Here is a 21138-nt window from a genome sequence, read left to right on the forward strand (position 1 = left end):
AATTCAGGAAGCACTCCAACGCAGGACCATGAAATGTAAATGTAAATAGTGAAATTATTATATATGTATTTTACATAAAATGAATCGGTATTTGAATTAATTAATGACACATTTAATAACACATTTATGTATTTAATTCTAATTTTAATTAATTAATGACACATTTAAGTAATTATTTAATGGTGTATTTATTTATTTAATTGTGGCACTTTTAGTCCTCCATACACTAGGGGTCACGATCCCGACTTTGAATACCACTGCTCTAAGGGGTTCATGAGTACAGATAGCCAGAAAGGATGACACAGAAATGCATGAACTAAAAAATACGAAAAAATGGGTTTACAAAAGATGAGCATTTAAAAAATGAGTAAGAAATTAAAGGGGTCAACCAAGTTAGCATATCTGAGGGAAATTTGGCAAGAAAATATTTGGTTTATACAGCAATCCCATTTTCAATCCCTGTAAAACCTTGTCAAAAATGTAGGGTAGAAATCACGCAAGTGTTTGCACTACAAAAAGTAGTGACTATCAATTCCCCATTTTAATCCACGGCAATATCAAAAAGGTGATAGGCAATGTATTGCAAATCATCCGACTTTTTAGATCGGTAATTAAAATTTACATATTTACATCAATTGTCTTTTAGAATTAATTGTTTATTACCCATATCTAAAATGTTTCAGCTTCTCATTCACCATATACATTTGTCAAAATTACACTTACCCTGGTGAACATAAATATCAAAATGATCAATGAATACTAGTTACTGAGAAGAAGAAAAAAAGGTCAACTGAATCCACAACAATGTACATTAGATACTGACACATCTACTCTATAGATGAGCACACAGGACATTTTTTACAGCACACCGACTTCTGTTCATCCTGAAAGTAGAGTCCTAGCTTGTATATAGCCTCATTATTGTTATTTTATTGCTTTACCATTTCCCTTTTTATTTTGATAATTTTTCATACTTTTTAACTCTGCATTGTTGGGAAAGGGCTCGTAGGTAAGCATTTCAGTCTGAACCTGTTGTATTCGGCGCATGTGACAAAATGTGATATCTCTGCAATGGCTGAACGCACTAAAATACCTCAAGCTCAAGATCTGAATCAAGTTAATACTCTTCAAGGTCATGCCTGAAAACAAGGGGTATATATGTTGATGTTAGGTAAACTGATATCACCAACTCATGTTCCATTTCTAGGTTATATTTATGTATTGCCAATTATGTTGATTTACAATTAACTCTCCACACTAGTCTCCTCTCTTCAGATCTTATCAAGAGAATACACAGCGATGTAGCCTATTATACAACGGGTGGGTCTAATCCTAAATGTTGATTGGTTAAAACCGCATTCCAGCCAGACCCCAAAATAACTACTCTACAATCCTTCACTCCTACCTTTCTTTATTGAAAACCAAAATGTCTGCAATGGGGTTTAAACATATCACATGGTGATTTCTTAGCTTTAAATATATAACCAGATTATTTGATTACAAACATTTGATAAGCAGAGTGGAGTGCTTTTGCAGTCAACATTAATGTCCTAAATTAACCTTTTGTGGCAGAATGTTCTTTTACAATTGAGACAGTTTGTTCAATTTTCTACACTAGATAGTTACACAAATTCAGGTTTAAAAGGTATCTGCACCTGGATAATTTGACAGTTTGGCTTTATCATTGTCTTGCCAATGAAGGGTGTTCCCCAAGGGTTAATACTGGCGCCCTTAATTTTACAGCACAATTTCAGACACACTATCATCACCTGTGAATGGAAGTTAAGCAATTACCATAGACTTCATATCATACACCTTAATCCAAACCAATGGTTAGTGTTTGTGAATGAGCCCATAGTGAATACCAGGTGATCTTTGCCGTGCTGTCATCCACCTCCTTCCAGCACACCAAGAGTCATTTTTTCTTACCAGCCACACATACTCAGCCTTGTTGAACAGAGCGTGGAGCATACAAACCCAGACGTTGCCGCCATCTGCAGACAGTGATCTCATCTCCATCTGCAGACAGCGATCTCATCTCCATCTGTTGTATGGTGGAATTGATCCAGCCGCCACATTTGAAAGTGGAGACTTTGCCACCATCTTGGTGGAGCTGAATTCTCCTTGGCGCTTGACCACCGATATTCCATGCAGCTGCAGCTGAGGGGGCTGTTGATCGGGTAACTCAGGAAACACCACAGGCTCATCCAGAGCCTCAACTTGGTTATTTGGTACTCTTAAGGGGTGGGAGACTACCTCCTTGCCTGCTCTCAGGGGATAGATGGACTATAGGTGGATATCCTGCCTCCTGGACACATACCGAGGCATTGCAGAGGCCCTTCTTGGTAAACACTAGGGGACTGTATCCACCATCACACTTTATAAGTCAATGCCTACCAGAAGGGACTAGACGCCAGGCTTGGAGGTCTACTATATTGGAGAGCAGATATAACTGTGATGTAAACTTTGTGGTCAGACTTTGATGAACTCTGGGTGACGACTGTTGAAGGATGAAGCAGGGGACTGTGGGTAGTGGACAACTGTGGGGTAAGGATGGCTGTGGCCAAACTGGGCAAGGAGCCAATCAGAACCTTTAGATTTCTCAGTCAATACCTTTCAGGGGGGCCAAGTGTGCAGGGCTAGGCAGGAACAGGAGGTGGGGCTAACTTTCCCCACCTGATGGCCAATCGTAGACAGCTTTGGGGAAGGGGGGGCAGGACAGGACATACAAACCACCATCTCCTCTTCTCCCGGATTGGACGCTGGATCACCGGAGGCTTCCTGAAAGCAGCAAAGGGATAGCACAGTCTCTAGAGCTGAACACCTGAACAGAAGAACCTCTTCTCTGGTTGTTGGTTTGGTTTTGGAGTAGACGAGCAGCCTGTTGGATGAGGGCTTGAGGGATGACTTTAGCGCCTTTAGTTTTCATTTCTCTCTTGGGTTCTCAAGGCTCGTCTTCGCTTGAGTTTGAGGCTGTTGACTTGAGGGAAGGAAAAACATAACAGAACACTGTTAGCTTAAAACTTCTGAGAGCGATAGTGGATGGGAGACCTTGAGGCTACGCTCGTCCCTGATCTGTGTGAGTTGGCGCTTGATCTTCGGGTCTTAAATTGAAGTAATCCCTAACATCATCTGTTCGTCATTAAAATGTTCTAAGTCGATGGTATAATTAATATCTTGAGTTGATCAGAGATGTGTGGAGCTAAGCTACTCTAAATGTATTTGATGTGCAGCATGTATGCAGATAATCTCCCTCGCACGCTTGTTATACAGTCCATATCTGTGAGTGCAGTGCATCTGTGGGTGGGATTCTCACTGCATTCTACCATTAAGTGATTTAGTGGGTCCTAGTGCATATCTCCCTCTTTCTACAGGACTTAATTGTAGTTTCAGTCTAACCACTAGTCTCCCTCTATATAATGATTGGACAGGTCTGAAGTGCAGTGCAGTAGAACTGTAGGGTACATTCTTCACCCTGTCTATCCCTTAGTATCTCCCTTTAGTGTGCTTTCCCCCCTCCCTGGTAAACCCCCCACCCCCTCAGGAGGCTGCCAGACAGGCTGAGCTGGTTTTGCAGTCTATCTTGCTGGGGTCAGAGGGGAAGAAGGTGACACCCAGGCCTGTGAGGAAGGCCATGCAAGAGTCTAAACAAAGGAAGCCCAGACTGGACTGCACATACTCCACCGGCAAGTCTGGTCTGAATCTGGGGAAAACACAGAGAAGAGAGGGAGAGGCAATTTAAAGTTGGAGCATTTCTATCCTACATACAACTATGTAAAATGATGAATTGTTAGGAACCATGGACTTCAATGAAAGGCCTCTGACTTACGTTTTGAATAAGGCCCTGAGAGCGATCATCCTCTCCCTCTCCACAAACTTGTCTATGAGGTAGGATGCCATGCGTGGGGCTCTCCGGTAGAGCTGGAAGAATCGGTGGAAGTTTCCCAGAGCCCAGGCGGCGCGGAGGGAGAGAGCGTGGGACACACACTCATCCGCCCGCAGCGCCGGAGTCAGGTACACCAGCTCAGTTGTGATGTCTGGGGGGGCAACACGCAACCAAAAAAATCAGGACATTAAGCTCAATGCTATGCAATGCGAGCCAAAATCCAATGCAGAAATATAATGATTGATGAGTAATATTAGGAAGGTGTGGGCAGGTGGTAAGTTACCTCCAGAGTTTTTAGTGAAGATATAGTAGAGTAGTCTGTAAGCAGTGAACTCCCCTATGTTCTCTGATGGGTTGTCCTTATACAGGGCCTTCAGCTGCATCTGGCACTGGTTGAACTCTGCGTGGTCGCCCTGGTAACCACGCAAACATTTAGAGAAGAATGCACATCTAGCACGACACCGCACCTTTAAACTCAAATACGACACCTGACATCAAATATGATGTCAGATGACTGTCTCTAAAAGGGGGACAATGTATGGAGATGGCCTCTCACCTTTTCCAGAGCGATGCGTGCGTGGCACTCGTATACTTCCACTGTGAACTCTGTACGAACTCCTTGGACCTGAAAGGAGAAGAGAGACGCCTCCGGTTTTCACATCCTCATACAATAGGACTCAAATACAGAGTGAGGACAAAGTGCCTGTTAGACAAAACTAAAATGGACATGTAAACTGACCGTGAGGTCCTGTCGTATGGACTTCATCTGTTCACAGGCGTAGGGGTAGTCCTGGCGGGTCTTCCAGTGGGCCTTCACCGCCAACAGAGACTTCCTCAGCACCTGGCCAGAGACCGGGGATTAGGAGACGAGTATCACTACATCTGAAGATGGGTCTCAAATAAGGATCATCTCATTCCAGGTGACAGGCGATACTCACAGATACGGGGCGCACGGTGGCAGGGTCGGGGGCACAGGTGAGTCTCAGGTAGATCTTGGTGATCTCCTGGCAGGTGCCCACGATGGGACAGTCGTCCCAGCTCAGGTCCTCCTTGGGCAGCTCCAGGTTGTTGATGGACAGCACCAGAGGCTCTGAGCGCATCTTGGTGTTGTGGAAGCGTGCTGCTCGGCTTTGTTTCTTGGCCTCCCGGTGGGGGTCGTGGAAGTCTAGGCCGGCGTTCCCACCTTTCCTCTTCTTGCCCAGGACAGTGGAGTTAGCGTCATCCATGTTTCTGAGGAGAAGAGAAGCAGAAATGTGATCAGCACAATGAGAATCAGGGAAAGGTGAATATTGGTATGTGGATCAATGCCAATGACTTTTTAAAAAAAAATCATCCAATAACTAACTTTTGGTATTTGTTTCATTAGTCCATTGTTGATTAAGTCCCAGAATGTTTTGCATGTCAGCAATAAAGTCAATATATATAACTTTCAAAATACAGCCGATATGATGCATTTAGCATCATATGATGCCGAGTTTTGCACAATATGATGCAAAATGCATCATACAGGCTGTATTTCTGTATTTTGAAAGTTATACATCCTGAAAACTTGATTGCTGACATGCACAAACATTGAGTGGAATTTTACTTTAGGCCAAAACATGCTTGTTTACCTCCGCCCTCTGTTGCCTCTTCCGCCCCTTCCTCGTCCCCTCTCTCCACCCCCTCTGCCCCGGTCCCTGTCGCCCCCACGGCCACGCCCTCCTTTCTGGTTGCGCCGGGGAAGCTGGGTTCGGAGGTCACTGGACATACTGCTGTCCGACTGGGACTCAGAGTCACTGGAAGAGGAGAACAAACAGGACATTACAACAACAGATAAAACTACACAGCATACTTTCTCTTTTTAGAGTGGCTATCATTATACTATATTAAGGGGAATATTTGACCTATAATAAAGCAGGTTGGGACAAATAATACACCTGGCCAATTATGACGAAAAAACATAAATCACTGGACTAGCCCAAAACATACACACTCTTTCTGTCTCTCACCTGCGCCTGTGTCTCTGGCCATTGCGGTCCCTGTGTCGGCTGTGAGAGGGGGAGGGGGAGCGAGAGGAGGAGCCTGAGGAGCTGGATGAGGGGCTTCTCTGGGAGAAGACGTTCCTGTAGTGCCCCAGCCTGGCCCCACCACCCCTGCCCCGCGTAGCCCCACCTGTACCCCCACCTCGGCCCAAGGAACTCTCCAGAGTCCTCTGGGTGGATACAGCCTCCCAGCGAGACTGCTTGGCCTTCAGTCTGGATGGGGAGAGAGGAGAGAAAGGGTTAGGATGACTAGCACCTCTTGATAGGGTTTAGGCAGAAATGAGGCATTTGGTCTCCAAAATGGGATTCAGGCTTTATAAGTTCCAGACAGTGAAACATCAGGCTTTTTCAAGAACAACTGCTCCACTCACTCAGGCAGAGGCTCGCGGTCCCAGTCGATGGTGTAGGCAGACCCATCCTGTAGTCTTTTCTGTAGGACCTCCTTCAGCCCCTTTTCGGTGCGGTCCTTGTCCTCCTCATTCTCACAGGCTGTGAAGCAGCGCTGAACATACTCCTTCATCGCCTGGGGCCAGTCCTGGGGCCTGAGGGCAACATTTTTATAATCAGCAGCGCAACAGTAAATCGGGGGGGAAGGAAACTGGTTTGGGGGTACTAGGTCAATTTGAAGTGACTAATGATTAGTTTGAGAAAGAGGGACATGGTACTTCAGAAGCCTATTGGATGGAGATTTTAAACACATCAAGGGTCTTTGATGTGCATTGAATTACATGATTAAGAAGAATCATTCTTCCCCAGTAGGTAGTAAGGATAGTAAAGACATATATTGGTGTCATTAGTAGCTGTCTCCTCACCGTGTCTGGGCACCGCCAGGTGCAGCAGGAGCAGCAGCTGGGGAGGAAGGAGTAGCAGCCAATCCGGTGGGTTGTTCCCCAGGAGGGAAACTCTGATTGGTCATGACGTAGGGTCGCTTGGGAATGTTGAACTTCATTGCACCTGCTCCAGGTGCCTCTGTGGAAGACAATAAAGAAGGCATTGAAACAAAGACAATAACACCAAGTGATGGGAAACAAACACAAACCTGAAGATAAGTTAACAGAAAAACTATGCTTAAGATACCTGAACACAAACACACAACGTCAACACCCTCACACACTAACGTTTCATGCGGTGCCAGAGCTGCTGTCCTTGTCCTCCTTGTTGCTGTGGCTGTTGTTGTTGTTGTTGATGGTTCTTGTTTTTGTTGGCCTCTCCTCTCCCAGCTCCTGGTCCATACTGACCCGGTCCTGGTTGCTGGTGTTGGTTGTTATTCTGCTGCTGCTGGTACGAGTTCTGAGTCTGGTAGCTCTGCCCATAGCTGGGCCTGCCCTGGTTGTGGTTGTAACTTCTCATCTGGTTGGGGTCGTTGTTGGGGTAGGGCATGGGGTTGTTGGAGTTGTAGGAGTTCTGCCCTGGAGGAAGGGGGTACTGGGAGTTGGGAGGGGGAGGGACGGCTGGGGGAGGAGGGGGTGGGGGATGCTCAGAGCTCGTGGGGCTCTGGGGGGGTGGTTGAGGGGCAGCAGGCGGAGGGGGTTGAGGCTGAGGGGGGTAGCTGGAGGACTTGTCATCCATCACGGGCAGGGATGGAGGCTGGGAAGGTAGGGGAAAATAATAGATGGGGAAAAATAGACTATTGTGAAAGAAAGGTAATAAACCGCAGAGATTGCAAAAACTTGAAACTGAGAATATCTAAATATGAAAGGAGAAATGCAGATTAAAGCTTTCTAACTGCAAGAGACTTCAGCTCAAGACAGATTCTCAGTGGGCGGATTTGATTATGCTGAACCGCAGGGCACCGGCAAAGGCCTGTTACGTCATCAGACGAAAGCGGGGAGGGAGGAGCGCCCTTCTCAAATCAAACAGTAATCTGTGCCGCTCTGTCATTTTGTCAACAAGGCAGCAAGATGCATTGACCAATCAACAGTGTAGGGTTGTACCTGACCATGGGAGATAATTAGGGACGCTTGTCAGGGTAGAAATAGAACATTATTCAAATGCCGGTCATCAATTACATCTTAATTCATACAATGGTGCACTTCTATCTGGAAACAGAAAGTAATTTTTACACAAATGTCTGGCATTGGTGAATAATTTAGTCAATGATTCATAAATAAACTGCAATAGAGGAAGTCAGTGAAGTTAACTGAAAACGTGATTGATGAAGTAGCAACAGCAGCAGTTTTCTGATGGTTACCTGTCCAGTTGGAGTGGTGGGAGAGGGGTAAGGTCCTGGAGGTACACCATACTGGCCCTGAGGAGGATAGCCACCACCACCATACTGGAGAATTAGAGGAAAACACACTTCAAAATGTGGTACTGGCTTGGCTTCAATAAATGGTTTTATGTTGTGCATTCTGTGTGAACGGTTCATTTATAGTAGCAAAGTGCAGTTTTTGTAATGTGTAGGCTAAATCTAACAATTCCAATTCCTTATCTAAACGCTATAGGGCATAAAGCCGGCATCAGTGTCGGTGAAATCATTGCCAAGGACTACATTACAGTTCATCTGAAATGTGGAGGATATGTACACTTACAGGGCCCGGGGCCATGGGGTAGTAGTAATTGTAGGGGTAGGTGTACCCAGGATACGGCTGCTGCTGGTTCTGTTGGTACCACTGTTGGTAGTACTGTTGTTGCTGCTGCTGCTGCTGTATGGCTGTGGACTCAGTTACTGCAGGCTGAAACTGACCAGCCTAGAAACACACACAAACAGACAACTAAGTGAAGAGAGATGGGAGAGATTACACCCCTCAAACACATTGGATTCTGGAGGGATGTGCGTGTACAACACAGAAAATCAAAACGAAAGCCTACTCATCCATTTGAATCATATTCAGGGGAAAAGTCAGGAAGACCTAGGCCCGTATCCACAAAGCCTCAGAGTAGGAGCGCTGATCTAGGATCAGTTTTGCCTTTTAGAATCGTAATTATTAAGACTACATACACAGGTGGGGACCTGATCCTAGAGCAGCACTCGTACTCTGAGACACTTTGTGGATACGGGCCCAGATCAGACAGTGTGTTGTATCAGGAAGAAAATGGTCCATGCTGTACAGCTCGTCAAGGTAAGATAACTGTTGAGGTAACACATTGTATCCAATAACAAGCGCCTGTGAGATTAATGCCGGGTGTACACTACACGATTTTGGGCCCGATTTAGCTGTCCCAGACATGTTTTGGAGATCGGAGACAAAATCCCCATGTCGTTGCCTACTCTGGGCACGCGGCCATCACCGACGCTCGTTTAATGTGAGCGGGTCAGACTCAATCTGAGGGCTACCGATCTCGTCTTTAAGCAATTCCAGACGTCCCAATATTTTCAAACATGTTTGATTTTATCGGCACAAAATCCGCAATGTTCTTGTAGTGTGAGCTGTGAAATGACAAGTTTTGAGAACGATGATCAGCAATAGCCAATGAGAGCTCGCCAGAGAAGAAGCCAGCGAGATGACGTTGTTTTGCATCATCCAGAATTTGTAGACTCTGGAGCCGGAGCGATGACTACTACTAGTATGTGTTTGTATTTGCCTTTAACCAAAGCTTAAAATCGTTACAGCTCTGAAGTTCACAAGCAATGTTATTCAATTCAAAATGTATGCTAGATATTTCAACTTTGTATGGGAATTGTTAATGCCTGACTGAAAACGTTTATGAGGCTGTTTTGAGCCACAACTCGTTGTAGCTACGTTAAATGTTATCACATAATATCATTGTTTTGGCGAGACAGCGTGGTATGGAGAATCCTCACAACCAGGTGAAGAATCTTGTAGTGTGTGACCCAGTCTGTGCCACATCGTTTATTGTGCGCACCACTACGTTGGCAAGACAAAAAAAAACGACAGGAAAGACAGTTGTTTAATGTGAGAGGCTCAGCGATGTTAGGATTTTGAAAGTCGTGTAGTGTACACCCGGCTTTAGAATAGGCACCAATAATTGCAACAATTAGACCATCATTTCATTTCAAAATGGGGTCGTGGGAGAAATTCTCAAGTAAAAATAATTAACAATTGCGCTTGGTTCATAGAACCGAGGTTACGTCAGTAACGTCCGGTAGCCGCTAGATCAGGGGTGTCAAACGTCCGGCCCACGGGCCGGATCAGGCCCGCAAACGGGTTTAATCTGGCCCGCGAGATGATTTTGTAAAGTATAAAAATTAGCTGCAAATTTTCAATAAAATAAACTGCTGTTCCAATTGTGTCCACTGGATGGCGCAATAGCAATTGTGTTAAGCAAGAAAACTGTTTATACCGGGGCAGAGCAAATAGGTCAAGCAAGTGCAGCCAGTCCGGATGAGCTACTTTGTTTTGCCCGCGATATTTAATACGGCTTCTACTTTTAACATTATGTGCTTTGGCACCCTCATTGCCCCAATATGTCTCTGTCAAAAAAGAGAAAAGTGGACGCAGAGTGCAGAGTGTTCCAAGAAAAATTGTCATCCTTCTATTTATTCACGGAATTGAATGGGAAAGCTGTATGTTTGGTGTGTTCACAGCATGTTGCAGTGCTGAAAGAATATAACCTTCGTCGCCACTATGTGAGTCTTCATGCCGACAAATATGACAACTTTCAAGGACAGCGGAGAAGAGAGAAGGTGAATGAACTGTTGGTGGGTCTGAAGAAACAGCAGTCTGTGTTTACTCACAGCCGAGACATCAGTGACGCTGCAGTGAAAGCTAGCTACCTCATTGCTAATGAAATCGCAGTGGCTTCAAAACCATTTAGTGAGGGTGAATTTGTAAAAACATGCATGATGAAGGCAGCAGAGATTGTGTGCCCTGAAAAGCACCAGGCTTTTGCAAATATCAGCCTGACAAGAAACACAGTTGCAGACAGGATTTCCGATCTTTCAGTGGATTTGGACAGCCAGTTGAAGCAAAAAGTAAAGTCATTTATTGCGTTTTCGGTTGCAATTGATGAAAGCACGGACATTACAGATGTTGCACAACTGGCCATTTTCATCCGCGGAGTTGATGACACATTGACCGTCACAGAGGAGTTCGTGGAGTTGGTGCCGATGACAGATACAACGACAGCAGCTGATATTTTCACTGCACTCGTCGGCGCGCTGGACAGGGTCGGAGTGGACTGGTCCCGCGCTGTCAGCATGGCTACAGATGGTGCGCCCTCAATTATCGGGAAAAAAGCAGGCGTTGTGACAAAGTTCAGAGAGAAAGTGCAATCTGAAAAATGGAGGACGTGATTTTTGGACTTTTCACTGTATTTTGCACCAGGAGGCTTTGTGTTGCAAGTCATTAAAGATGGATAACGTCATGAAGGTGGTCATCCAAACTGTTAATTTCATCCGATCCAGAAGCCTGAATCACCGTCAGTTTGACAGCCTTCTCAGAGAGAAAGACCACATCTATGGCCTGCCATACCACACTGAGGTAAGATGGTTAAGCCGAGGTGCTGTGCTGAGGCGTTTCTTTGATTTACGAGAAGAAATTGAACAGTTCATGGAAGAAAAGGGCAAACCAGTGTTAGAATTTAATTCCGCAGAATGGATGCAGGACCTTGCATTTATGGTGGATGTTACAGAGCACCTGAATAACTTGAACAAACAGCTGCAAGGGCGCAACAAAGTTGCCACGCAGTATTATGACAGTATTATGACAGCATACTCCTGAGTGGCGCAGTGGTCTAAGGCACTGCATCGCAGTGCTAACTGTGCCACTAGAGATCCTGGTTCGAATCCAGGCTCTGTCGCAGCCGGCCGCGACCGGGAGACTCATGGGCGGCGCACAATTGGTCCAGGGTAGGGGAGGGAATGGCCGGCAGGGATGTAGCTCAGTTGGTAGAGCATGGCGTTTGCAACGCCAGGGTTGTGGGTTTGATTCCCACGGGGGGCCAGTATAAAAAATATATATATATGTATTCACTAACTGTAAGTCGCTCTGGATAAGAGCATCTGCTAAATGACTAAAATGTAAATGTAAAATACGTTCTTTCAAGTTGAAGCTGTCATTGTGGGAGACGCAACTCGCCGGTGGTGATGCAGCTCACTTCCCCTGTCTGAAAAATGTGTGCGCGACCCAACATGTGGCAGACATGAAGCGGTTCAAAGATAAAATAACGGGACTGTTAAGGGAGTTTGAGCAACGCTTTCAGATTTTTGGTGAACTGGAGAAAGACTTCAAAGTTTTTTTGTTCGCCATTCACCGTGAATCCCTCTGATCTGCCCGTCAGCATCCAACTTGAAATAATAGACTTGCAGTGTGACTCGGATTTGAAGGGCAAATTTGCCGCAGCTGTCTTGGACACATTTTATCAGAATCTCTTGCCAGGTTACCCCAACTTGACAGCCCTCGCTGCAAAACGGTTGTGCATGTTTGGAACGACATATCTTTGTGAGCAAGTTCTCTGTAATGAGCATAAATAAAACAAAGCTGCGCTCAAGGCTCACGCACAAGCACTTGAATCACATCCTGAAGTTGGCTGCCACTCAGGATGTGACGCCTGATATTGATGCGCTGGTGAAAGCTAAAAGATGCCAGGTATCAGGAGTCAAATAAACTATGCAACCCCACTTAAAGTGCTGCATGAGACACCCTGATATAGTTCTGTGATCTGTGATATACTTCTGTGAATCACTGAGGCATTGTGTGTTTGTGTGTTGTTTGTCCTCAGAATTTCAAATAACTTGAGGTGTTTTATGATTAATAGTGATGTTGTGCTTTTGGACACACTGTCCTCAGGCTCCAGCTTTATGTTTATATGTTTTTATGTTGATGTGCTATTGTTTTTAATTGATTTGTATATTTAACCTATTCTTGACTGTGGTTCTTGCACTTGTTTGGGGAACAGGATTTCATTATTTGTATCTACATTTCTGCCTGAGAAATGACACCCTGATATAGTTCTGTGATCTGTGATATACTTCTGTGAATCACTGAGGCATTGTGTGTTTGTGTGTTTTTTCTTTAGAATTTTCAAATAAACTTGAGGTGTTTTATGATTAATAGTGATGTTGTGCTTGTACTATTTTGGACACACTGTCCTCAGGCTCCAGCTTTATATTTTATGTTGATAGTATTAAAACAAAGAAAACAATCTGAAGTTGTTGTTTTTAAGTTATATATACCATGATTTTACCGGTCCGGCCCACTTGGGAATAGATTTTCCTCCATGTGGCCCCTGAGCTAAAATGAGTTTGACACCCCTGCGCTAGATGGTAGATGGTTGTAATAAACTGAGTAGTTTCAGTTTTTTTCCTATAAAATGTGACTCTTTTGGAATGGTTTAAGCTACAAAATATTATGGCCCCATCACTGAAAGAGAAGACTTTCAGGAACATATATGTGTATTCTGTTTCCCTCTACAATGCGCACAAGTCGCGCAGGACTCAATAGAACAGAACGGACGACCAAGCACTAAATCAAAGAACATCACTAGCTAGATTTCCATTCAATTGGCAACACATTTTCATGCGAATAATCTAAAATCAGCATAAAGAAAATATGCGCATTTTCCCTCCAGTTGTGTGTTTCCACCAAACTGACTTGTTGCGGAGAAAAATCTGTGCGTGATGACGTAGTGCACAAAACCAAAAGCTCAATGTGTTTCCGTCACATTTTCAACTCTACCGATAGTTTGGTCACAAAAACTGTTGCGTTAAATAGCAAATTTCCCAACTCTGGTCTTGGTACATGCTCTCTAGCCAACAGCTTGCAGATACAGTGCGGGTATTCTGTGCAGGTAGGACAGTCTACATGATGAGATTATTATGGATATTTGTATTTGTCAAACGGCAGTCAAGCATCGATCATCATGTCACCAGAATAAGACCCTTGATATTTATTGGAAAGGAGCATCAAGTTAACTCCCGAGTGGCACAGTGGTCTAAGGCACTGCATCGCAGTGCTAGCTGTGCCACTAGAGATCCTGGTTCGAATCCAGGCTCTGTCGTAGCCGGCCGCGACCGGGAGACCCATGGGGTGGCGCACAATTGGCCCAGCGTCGTCCAGGGTAGGGGAGGGAATGGCCGGCAGGGATGTAGCACAGTTGGTAGAGCATGGCGTTTGCAACGCCAGGGTTGTGGGGTCGATTCCCACAGGGGGCCAGTATGAAAAAAATAATGTATTCACTAACTGTAAGTCGCTCTGGATAAGAGCGTCTGCTAAATGACTAAAATGTAAAAAATGTAAATGTAAGTTCATAGCGTGCACTTTCAATAGCCTGTGAGGTTCATAATCATTTCCTTCATCTGTAGCCTAACAAACTGCATGGTTTCCCGAGTTGTAGTGGGCGGACCACACACACCATATCATCGTGTGACTCTAAGTTTGCATCGATATGATGGTTATTATATCAGTATTTGCGCATAAAGACGTTTCCACCGCCATTTCTCGCATTATACATTTTACCGAGACAAAAATATCCCACCTCGAATGAACAAATGATCTTTCGGCATTTATAAAAATGTTTCCATCACAGCTGTTGTGATTTTTTTATACGATATGACTTTACTTGCATGAAAACTGTGGATGGAAACGTGGTTAATGTTGATGTTATTTTCTACACAGAATATCATACAAAATTATTGCCTGATGATCTTTTGAACTTCCCAATACCTTTCTTACGCATTTCATTCACTTCGAACCATACTTCCTTCAGATTGAAATACTGTCAAAAGTACTGTCAGACTGATTTGTAAGACTGTCATAGCCCCAATTTAAAAAGTAAACATTTGCGGTTGATTACATAACTTTTTTTACATGGTTGGGTTGCAAAAAAAATTAAATTACAAAACGGGGTCACGGGCCAAGAAGTTTAGGAACCCCTGGATTAGACCGATATAACTGAAATCTGGAAAATATGAAACCCCTTTCCTAAGCAGAATTTCACTTCATTAACGTAGGGAACTTGCATTACAGTAAGTGAACAAACACATTCCAGAAGCAAAACACAGACATGGGCACATAAGCATACACACACCTGTGCTGTGGTCCGGTTGGCCTGAGCGGTCTTGGTGGCGCTCTGGGTCTTGCTGATGGAGGCCAGTGCCTGTCTGGCCTTCTCCCACTCTGGGTTCTCCGAGACTGTCTGGGCCTCTGGTGCTCCATACGACCTACAACAGACAGGAGACACTTGACTGTCAGTCATTCAGTATGGAAACCAAACAAATGTCCGATACACTGGAATACTCTGAAAAGAGAATACAGCCTATTTAACATGACCGACATAACGTGACTAAGATTCAGGTTTGTTAACTTGGAAGATAATACCACCAAACCAGCGATATTTACAGCACACCAATTCTTTACTCAAGAGATAAGATTCATTATTTTTGGAAATCAGTAACTATACTGAACAAAAATATAAATGCAACATGCAACAATTTCAAAGATTTATGAGTTCATTAAGGAAATCAGTAAATTGAAATAAATGTATTAGGCCCTAATCTATGGATTTAACATGACTGGGAATACATATGCATATGTTGGTCACAGATATAGTACCAGTCAAAAGTTTGGACACACCTACTAATTCAAGGGTTTTTCTTTATTTTTACTTTAAAAAAATACATTGTAGAATAATAGTGAAGACATCAAAACTATGAAATAACACATATGGAATCATGTAGTAACCAAAAAAAAGTGTTAAACAAATCAAAATATATTTTATATTTGAGATTCTTCAAATAGCCACGCTTTGCCATGATGACAGCTTTGCACACTCTTGGCATTCTCTCAACCAGCTTCATGAGGTAGTCACCTGGAATGTATTTCAATTAACAGGTGTGCCTTGTTAAAAGTTAATTTGTGCCAATCAGTTGGGTTGTGACAAAGTAGGGGGGGGTATACAGAAGATAGCTCTATTTGGTAAAAGACCAAGTCCATTTTATGGCAAGAACAGCTCAAATAAGCAAAGAGAAACGACAGTCCATCCTTACTTTAAGACATGAAGGTCAGTCAATACAGAACATTTCAAGAACTTTGAAAGTTTCTTCAAGTGCAGTCGCAACAACCATCAAGCGCTATGATGAAACTGGCTCTCATGAGGACTGCTACAGGAATGGAAGACCCAGAGTTACCTCTGCTGCAGAGGATAAGTTCATTAGAGTTACCAGCCTCAGAAATTGCAGCCCAAATAAATGCTTCACAGAGTTCAAGTCACAGACACATCTCAACATCAACTGTTCAGAGGGGACTGTGTGAATCAGGCCTTCATGGTCGAATTCCTGCAAAGAAACCACTACTAAAAGGACACCAATAAGAAGAAGAGGCGTAGTGGGCCAAGAAACATGAGCAATGGACATTAGACTGGGGGAAATTTGTCCTTTGGTCTGGAGTCCAAATTGGCAATTTTTGGTTCCAACCGCTGTGTCTTTGTGAGACGCGGTGTGGGTGAACGGATGATCTCTGCATGTGTAGTTCCCACCGTAAAGCTTGGAGGAGGTGTTATGGTGTGGGGGTGCTTTGCTGGTGACACTGTCTGTGATTTATTTAGAATTTAAGGCACACTTAACAAGCATGGCTACCACAGCATTCTGCAGCGATACGCCATCCCATCTGCTTAGTGGGACTATCATTTGTTTTTCAACAGGACAATGACGCAACACACCTCCAGGCTGTGTAAGAGCTATTTGACCAAGGAGGAGAGTGATGGAGTGCTCCATCAGATGACCTGGCCTCCACAATCCCCCGACCTCAACCCAATTGAGATGGTTTGGGATGAGTCGGACGGCAGAGTGAAGGAAAAGCAGCCATCAAGTGCTCAGCTGGTTGAGAGAATGCCAAGAGTGTGAAAAGCTGTCATCAAGGCTGGCTACTTTGAAGAATCTCAAACATAAACTACATTTTGATTTGTTTAACCTCTACGGGATCGGTGTCCCTTATCCGGGACGGTTGTTGCTCAATATGCGATATGTGACTAGAATGGTGTTGTAAACAACAGCCAACTTTCCAGGACATAGACATGTCTTATATGGACAGAAAGCTTAAATTCTTGTTAATCAAACTGCAGTGTCCAACAGTAGCTATTATAACTAAAAAATACCATGCTATTGTTTGAGGATAGTGCACAACAACAAAAAACGTTCATCACGGCAACTGGTTTGGTACATTCACCTCAAGGTAAATAATGTACTTACATTCAGTAATCTTGCTCTGATTTGTCATCCTGAGGTTCCCATGGATAAAATGTAGTGTAGTTTTGTTTGAAAAATCATTTTTTAAATATTAGAATGTAGGAACTGGGTTCTACAGTTTGACCTCTGACTCCACACCCACCCTGCCATCTAGATGTGTGAAGATTAGTGTATTTTCTGTAGGGAAGTAATGATCCATCATTTATGACATTCCTGTGTGTGTGCAAACTAAAATGTTGTATTACCATAGCATTTTTGTATGTTCTCTATAGTTATGTACTTGAAAACATATTCAGCACATTTGGGGAAACTCCTGGCAGACAAAATATTGTGTAGTGATGTAATTCTTCACTGGATCAGTCTGAAACTTTGCACACACTGCTGCCATCTGGTGGACAACTTCTAATTTACATATAGAATCCTACATTAAAAAAAACATTTTTAGTCATTTAGCAGACGCTCTTATCCAGAGCGACTTACAGTTAGTGAGTGCATACATTATTATTATTTTTTTTCACACTGGCCCCCCGTGGGAATCGAACCCACAACCCTGGCATTGCAAACGCCATGCTCTACCAACTGAGCTACATCCCTGCCAGCCATTCCCTCCCCTACCCTGGACAACGCTGGGCCAATTGTGCGCCGCCCCATGGGTCTCCCGGTCGCGGCCGGCTACGACAGTGCTAGCACTGCAATACAGCGCCTTAGACCACTGCGCCACTCGGGAGATATTATTTCATAGTTTTGATGTCTTCACTATTATTCTACAATGTAAAAATAAAGAAAAACCCTTGAATGAGTAGGTGTGTCCAAACTTTTGACTGGTAGTGTACCTTAAAAAACGGTGTGGATCAGAAAACCAGTCAGTATCTGGTGTGACCACTATTTGCCTCATGCAGCGCGACACAACTCCTTTGCATAGAGTTGATCAGGCTGTTGATTGTGGCCTGTGGAATGTTGTCCCACTCCTCTTCAATGGCTGTTTGAAGTTGCTGTATATTGGCTGGAACTGGAACACGCTGTCATACACGTCGATCCAGAGCATCCCAAACATGCTCAATGGGTGACATGTCTGGTGAGAATGCAGGCAATGGAAGAACTTGGACATTTTCAACTTCCAGGAATTGTGTACAGATGGGGCCGACATTATCATGCTGAAACATGAGGTGATGGCGGGGGGTGAATGGCACGACAGTGGGCCTCAGAATCTCGTCACGGGATCTCTGTGCATTCAAACTGCCATCGATAAAATGCAATTGTGTTCGTTGTCCGTAGCTTATGCCTGCCGATACCACAACTCCACCGCCACCATGGGGCACTCTGTTCTCAACATTGACACCAGCAAATCACTTGCCCAAATGACGCCATAAAGGCAGATGAGCCTCCCTGAGACTGTTTCTGACAGTTTGTGCGAACCCAGTTTCATCAGCTGTCCAGGTGGCTGTTCTCAGACGATACCGAAGGTGAAGAAGCCGGATGTGGAGGTCCTGGTCTGGCGTGGTTAAACGTGGTGTGCAGTTGTGAGGCTGTTGGTCATACTGACAAATTCTCTAAAATGACGTCGGAGACGGCTTATGGTAAAGAAATTAACATTAAATTCTCTGGCAACAGCTCTGGTGGACATTCCAGCAGTCAGCATGCCAATTGCACGTTCCCTCAAAACTTGAGACATCTGTGGCATTGTGTTGTGACAAAACTGCACATTTTAGAATGGCCTTTTATTGACCCCAGCATAAGGTGCACCTGTGTAATGATCATGCTGTTTAATCAGCTTCTTAATATGCCACACCTGTCAGGTGGATGAATTATCTTGGCAAAGGCAAAATGATCACTAACAGATGTAAACACATTTTTGCACAACATTTTAGATACATTTTTGTTCAGTGTATATGAATACATTTTAGTAAGGTAACCTGTTGAAGGAGCATCTCAGCTGCTTGAGCATGGCCTTGCCACACACACACAAGATTAAATGCCTGCTATTTATGTGGCCCCCTAAATAAAATGGGACATTCTCATTGGTGGGAGATAAATATGTCTCTGTTAGCAGAGGGTATTTTTAGCCAAGCTCAAAATAAGAGTGCTTTGACTCCACATGAAGAATAGCAAGAACCCCTGCTGTTACAGAATAAAACAGTCATCGCCTGGCCCAGACTATATTTAAGGGACAGTAACTTTGCTGACAACTAGTTAGACCATTTCCAAATATTATAGAAGTGATTCAATGACAAGTCAGACAAGAGTAGGTCAACTGCCCGGTCCGGAATCAACCCATTACCCTATTACACCAGTTCTTGATGACCCATCGTAGACATGACAAGACGTGTCACCTAGGTGAAAGCTACGCGAATCAAGGTGAAGTTTACATCAATTTCTTTCAGATCCAGGAGGGGTCATCAAGTGTCTACTCTTGGACCAATGTTCTCCAGATTGACTTTATCTATGGTCAAATGGGGCAGAACATGCAGTGCAGCAAGTAAATCGTGTTGATACTAGCAGTTGTTGTGACCCGGTCTGGAAGATATCGTTACTTAGTGAGAGTCTTGGATGGATGTTAAGTTACTGGACTGTGACCCAGTTAGCTAATTACCTTGCCTATCATAATAACTACTTACTACATAGTTGGTGGTGTTTGCTAGTAGAGAATGCCAACTGATACGAAGTTGAAGGAAATCAGGAGCTAGCTAACGTTGAATAGCTAACTAGACAGTAAGCTTACGCGTTGTCGTTAGCTAGGTAACGTAGCTACGTTAACTAAGGGAACGAGACGAACACTGGCTATTCGCAGGCATTCTTCGAACGTTAAATATCGATGTCCAACAGTAGCTAGCTAGAATACAGGTCAAAATAAAGTGAGAACATATCCGAAAACTAGATATGACGTTAAACTTGATAATTTAAGGTCTTACCAGTTAGCAGCTGGAGCTGTCTGGGTCGTATTCGCCGCCATTTTGCCACCGAGATAGCTAGCTAGCTACAGTACCAAGCTAATAGAACGTCGTCGGCCTTTAGACCCAAACGTAAACAATAACAATTAAATCACAATATACAAGGAAAGTTGGTCCTTCAGTCTTTTACTCTACCATCCACTACTTCTCAACAAGACAGTCTTTAAGTGTAAGGAAAAACACAATATAAAGCAATATCTAAACGTCGAATAATGCCATTTTCACATGAACAACCGTGGATGCAATTGATCTTCAACTTGAGAAACAAAATGGCAGTTGCATTAGATATGAAACGGATGCCTCGCCTTCCGTTTCCTTTGCCTCGCCTCCTCTCATTGGAGGAAAATACTTACCAACTTTGTTCCTAGATTTCACAGTAAATGTTGCCTTCTCATTACAACTACTACACTTGGATAATGAAGTTATTGTTGTTAAACACCCTAACCCTTGTTGTTACCGAATAATATATGTTTTTACTCTTCCTGCTGGTGAAAAGCTGTTATAAGTATATAAAAAAAGATACATATACATATTTAAGACTCTTCATCCTCCACAACACAACTGTCAAGCAAGGTGAATGTGATACGATTGTCTAGACCAGGGGTGGCCAACTTTGATGGGGGTGGGGGCCACAAAAAATCTGAACTCATCAAGATTGGCCGCAGTGACTCGTGGGTCTTTGTACCCACATCCATACCCACAGGTGCAGTCAGAGCCGGCCCTAGCCTTTTGGGGGCCCTAAGTGAGTGACTAACAAAATCAATAGGGGCCCCCCAGTCGGTAATTCGACCATGATTACTACATGTTTAGATAGCTGGCTAGACTCATTTATCAATCTAAAAAACGTTAGCTGACATGGGTTAATTGAGTGACTGTGTAGTGACTGACATAACAAGAGAAAGACTGCTGATCCACAACCAAATTTCAAAATGGCACCTTGTGTATTCTACTATTCTAACTCTCAACAGTAATTTGAGACCCCGAGTTCCTAAATTAAAAATAAATAAATAATAATAATAATTCTTAAGTTTTGGGAAATTGATCTGTGTATAGCCACGGGAAGTAGGTATGTTGAGGGTGCCCCCTGAAAAATCAGAATGTACAAAATTATAAAGATTATTTTTTCTCACAAGAGTTATGTTTTAATGTCACATGCACAAGTAAAGTAAAATACCTTTCTTGCAAACTCAAAAC

The 21138-nt window shown here is 43.7% G+C and overlaps 1 protein-coding gene across 2 annotated transcripts; it reads right to left on the reverse strand.

The window, feature by feature from the left end:
* Nucleotides 1-1394: 1394 nt before the first annotated feature.
* LOC311126481 (leukocyte receptor cluster member 8 homolog) lies at nt 1395-20231 on the reverse strand. Of its 2 annotated transcripts, none has more exons than XM_084158526.1 (15): nt 19906-20231; nt 14842-14974; nt 8442-8600; nt 8102-8158; nt 7029-7497; nt 6723-6879; nt 6282-6452; nt 5878-6123; nt 5500-5664; nt 4825-5116; nt 4626-4727; nt 4443-4511; nt 4170-4299; nt 3830-4037; nt 1395-3703 (listed from the first exon to the last, which is right to left on the reverse strand). In XM_084158526.1, exons 1-15 carry the CDS (start codon nt 19944-19946, stop codon nt 3541-3543), a joined length of 2562 nt encoding a protein of 853 aa, XP_084014652.1. In that variant the 5' UTR covers nt 19947-20231; the 3' UTR covers nt 1395-3540. The 2 variants fall into 2 exon arrangements, with proteins under 2 accessions (XP_084014652.1, XP_084014651.1); XM_084158525.1 differs by having other exon boundaries at nt 8102-8185.
* Between the last annotated feature and the right edge of the window lie 907 nt (nt 20232-21138).

This window comes from Coregonus lavaretus (genome assembly GCF_964263955.1).
Source record: "Coregonus lavaretus genome assembly, chromosome: 3".
Lineage (NCBI taxonomy): Eukaryota > Metazoa > Chordata > Actinopteri > Salmoniformes > Salmonidae > Coregonus > Coregonus lavaretus.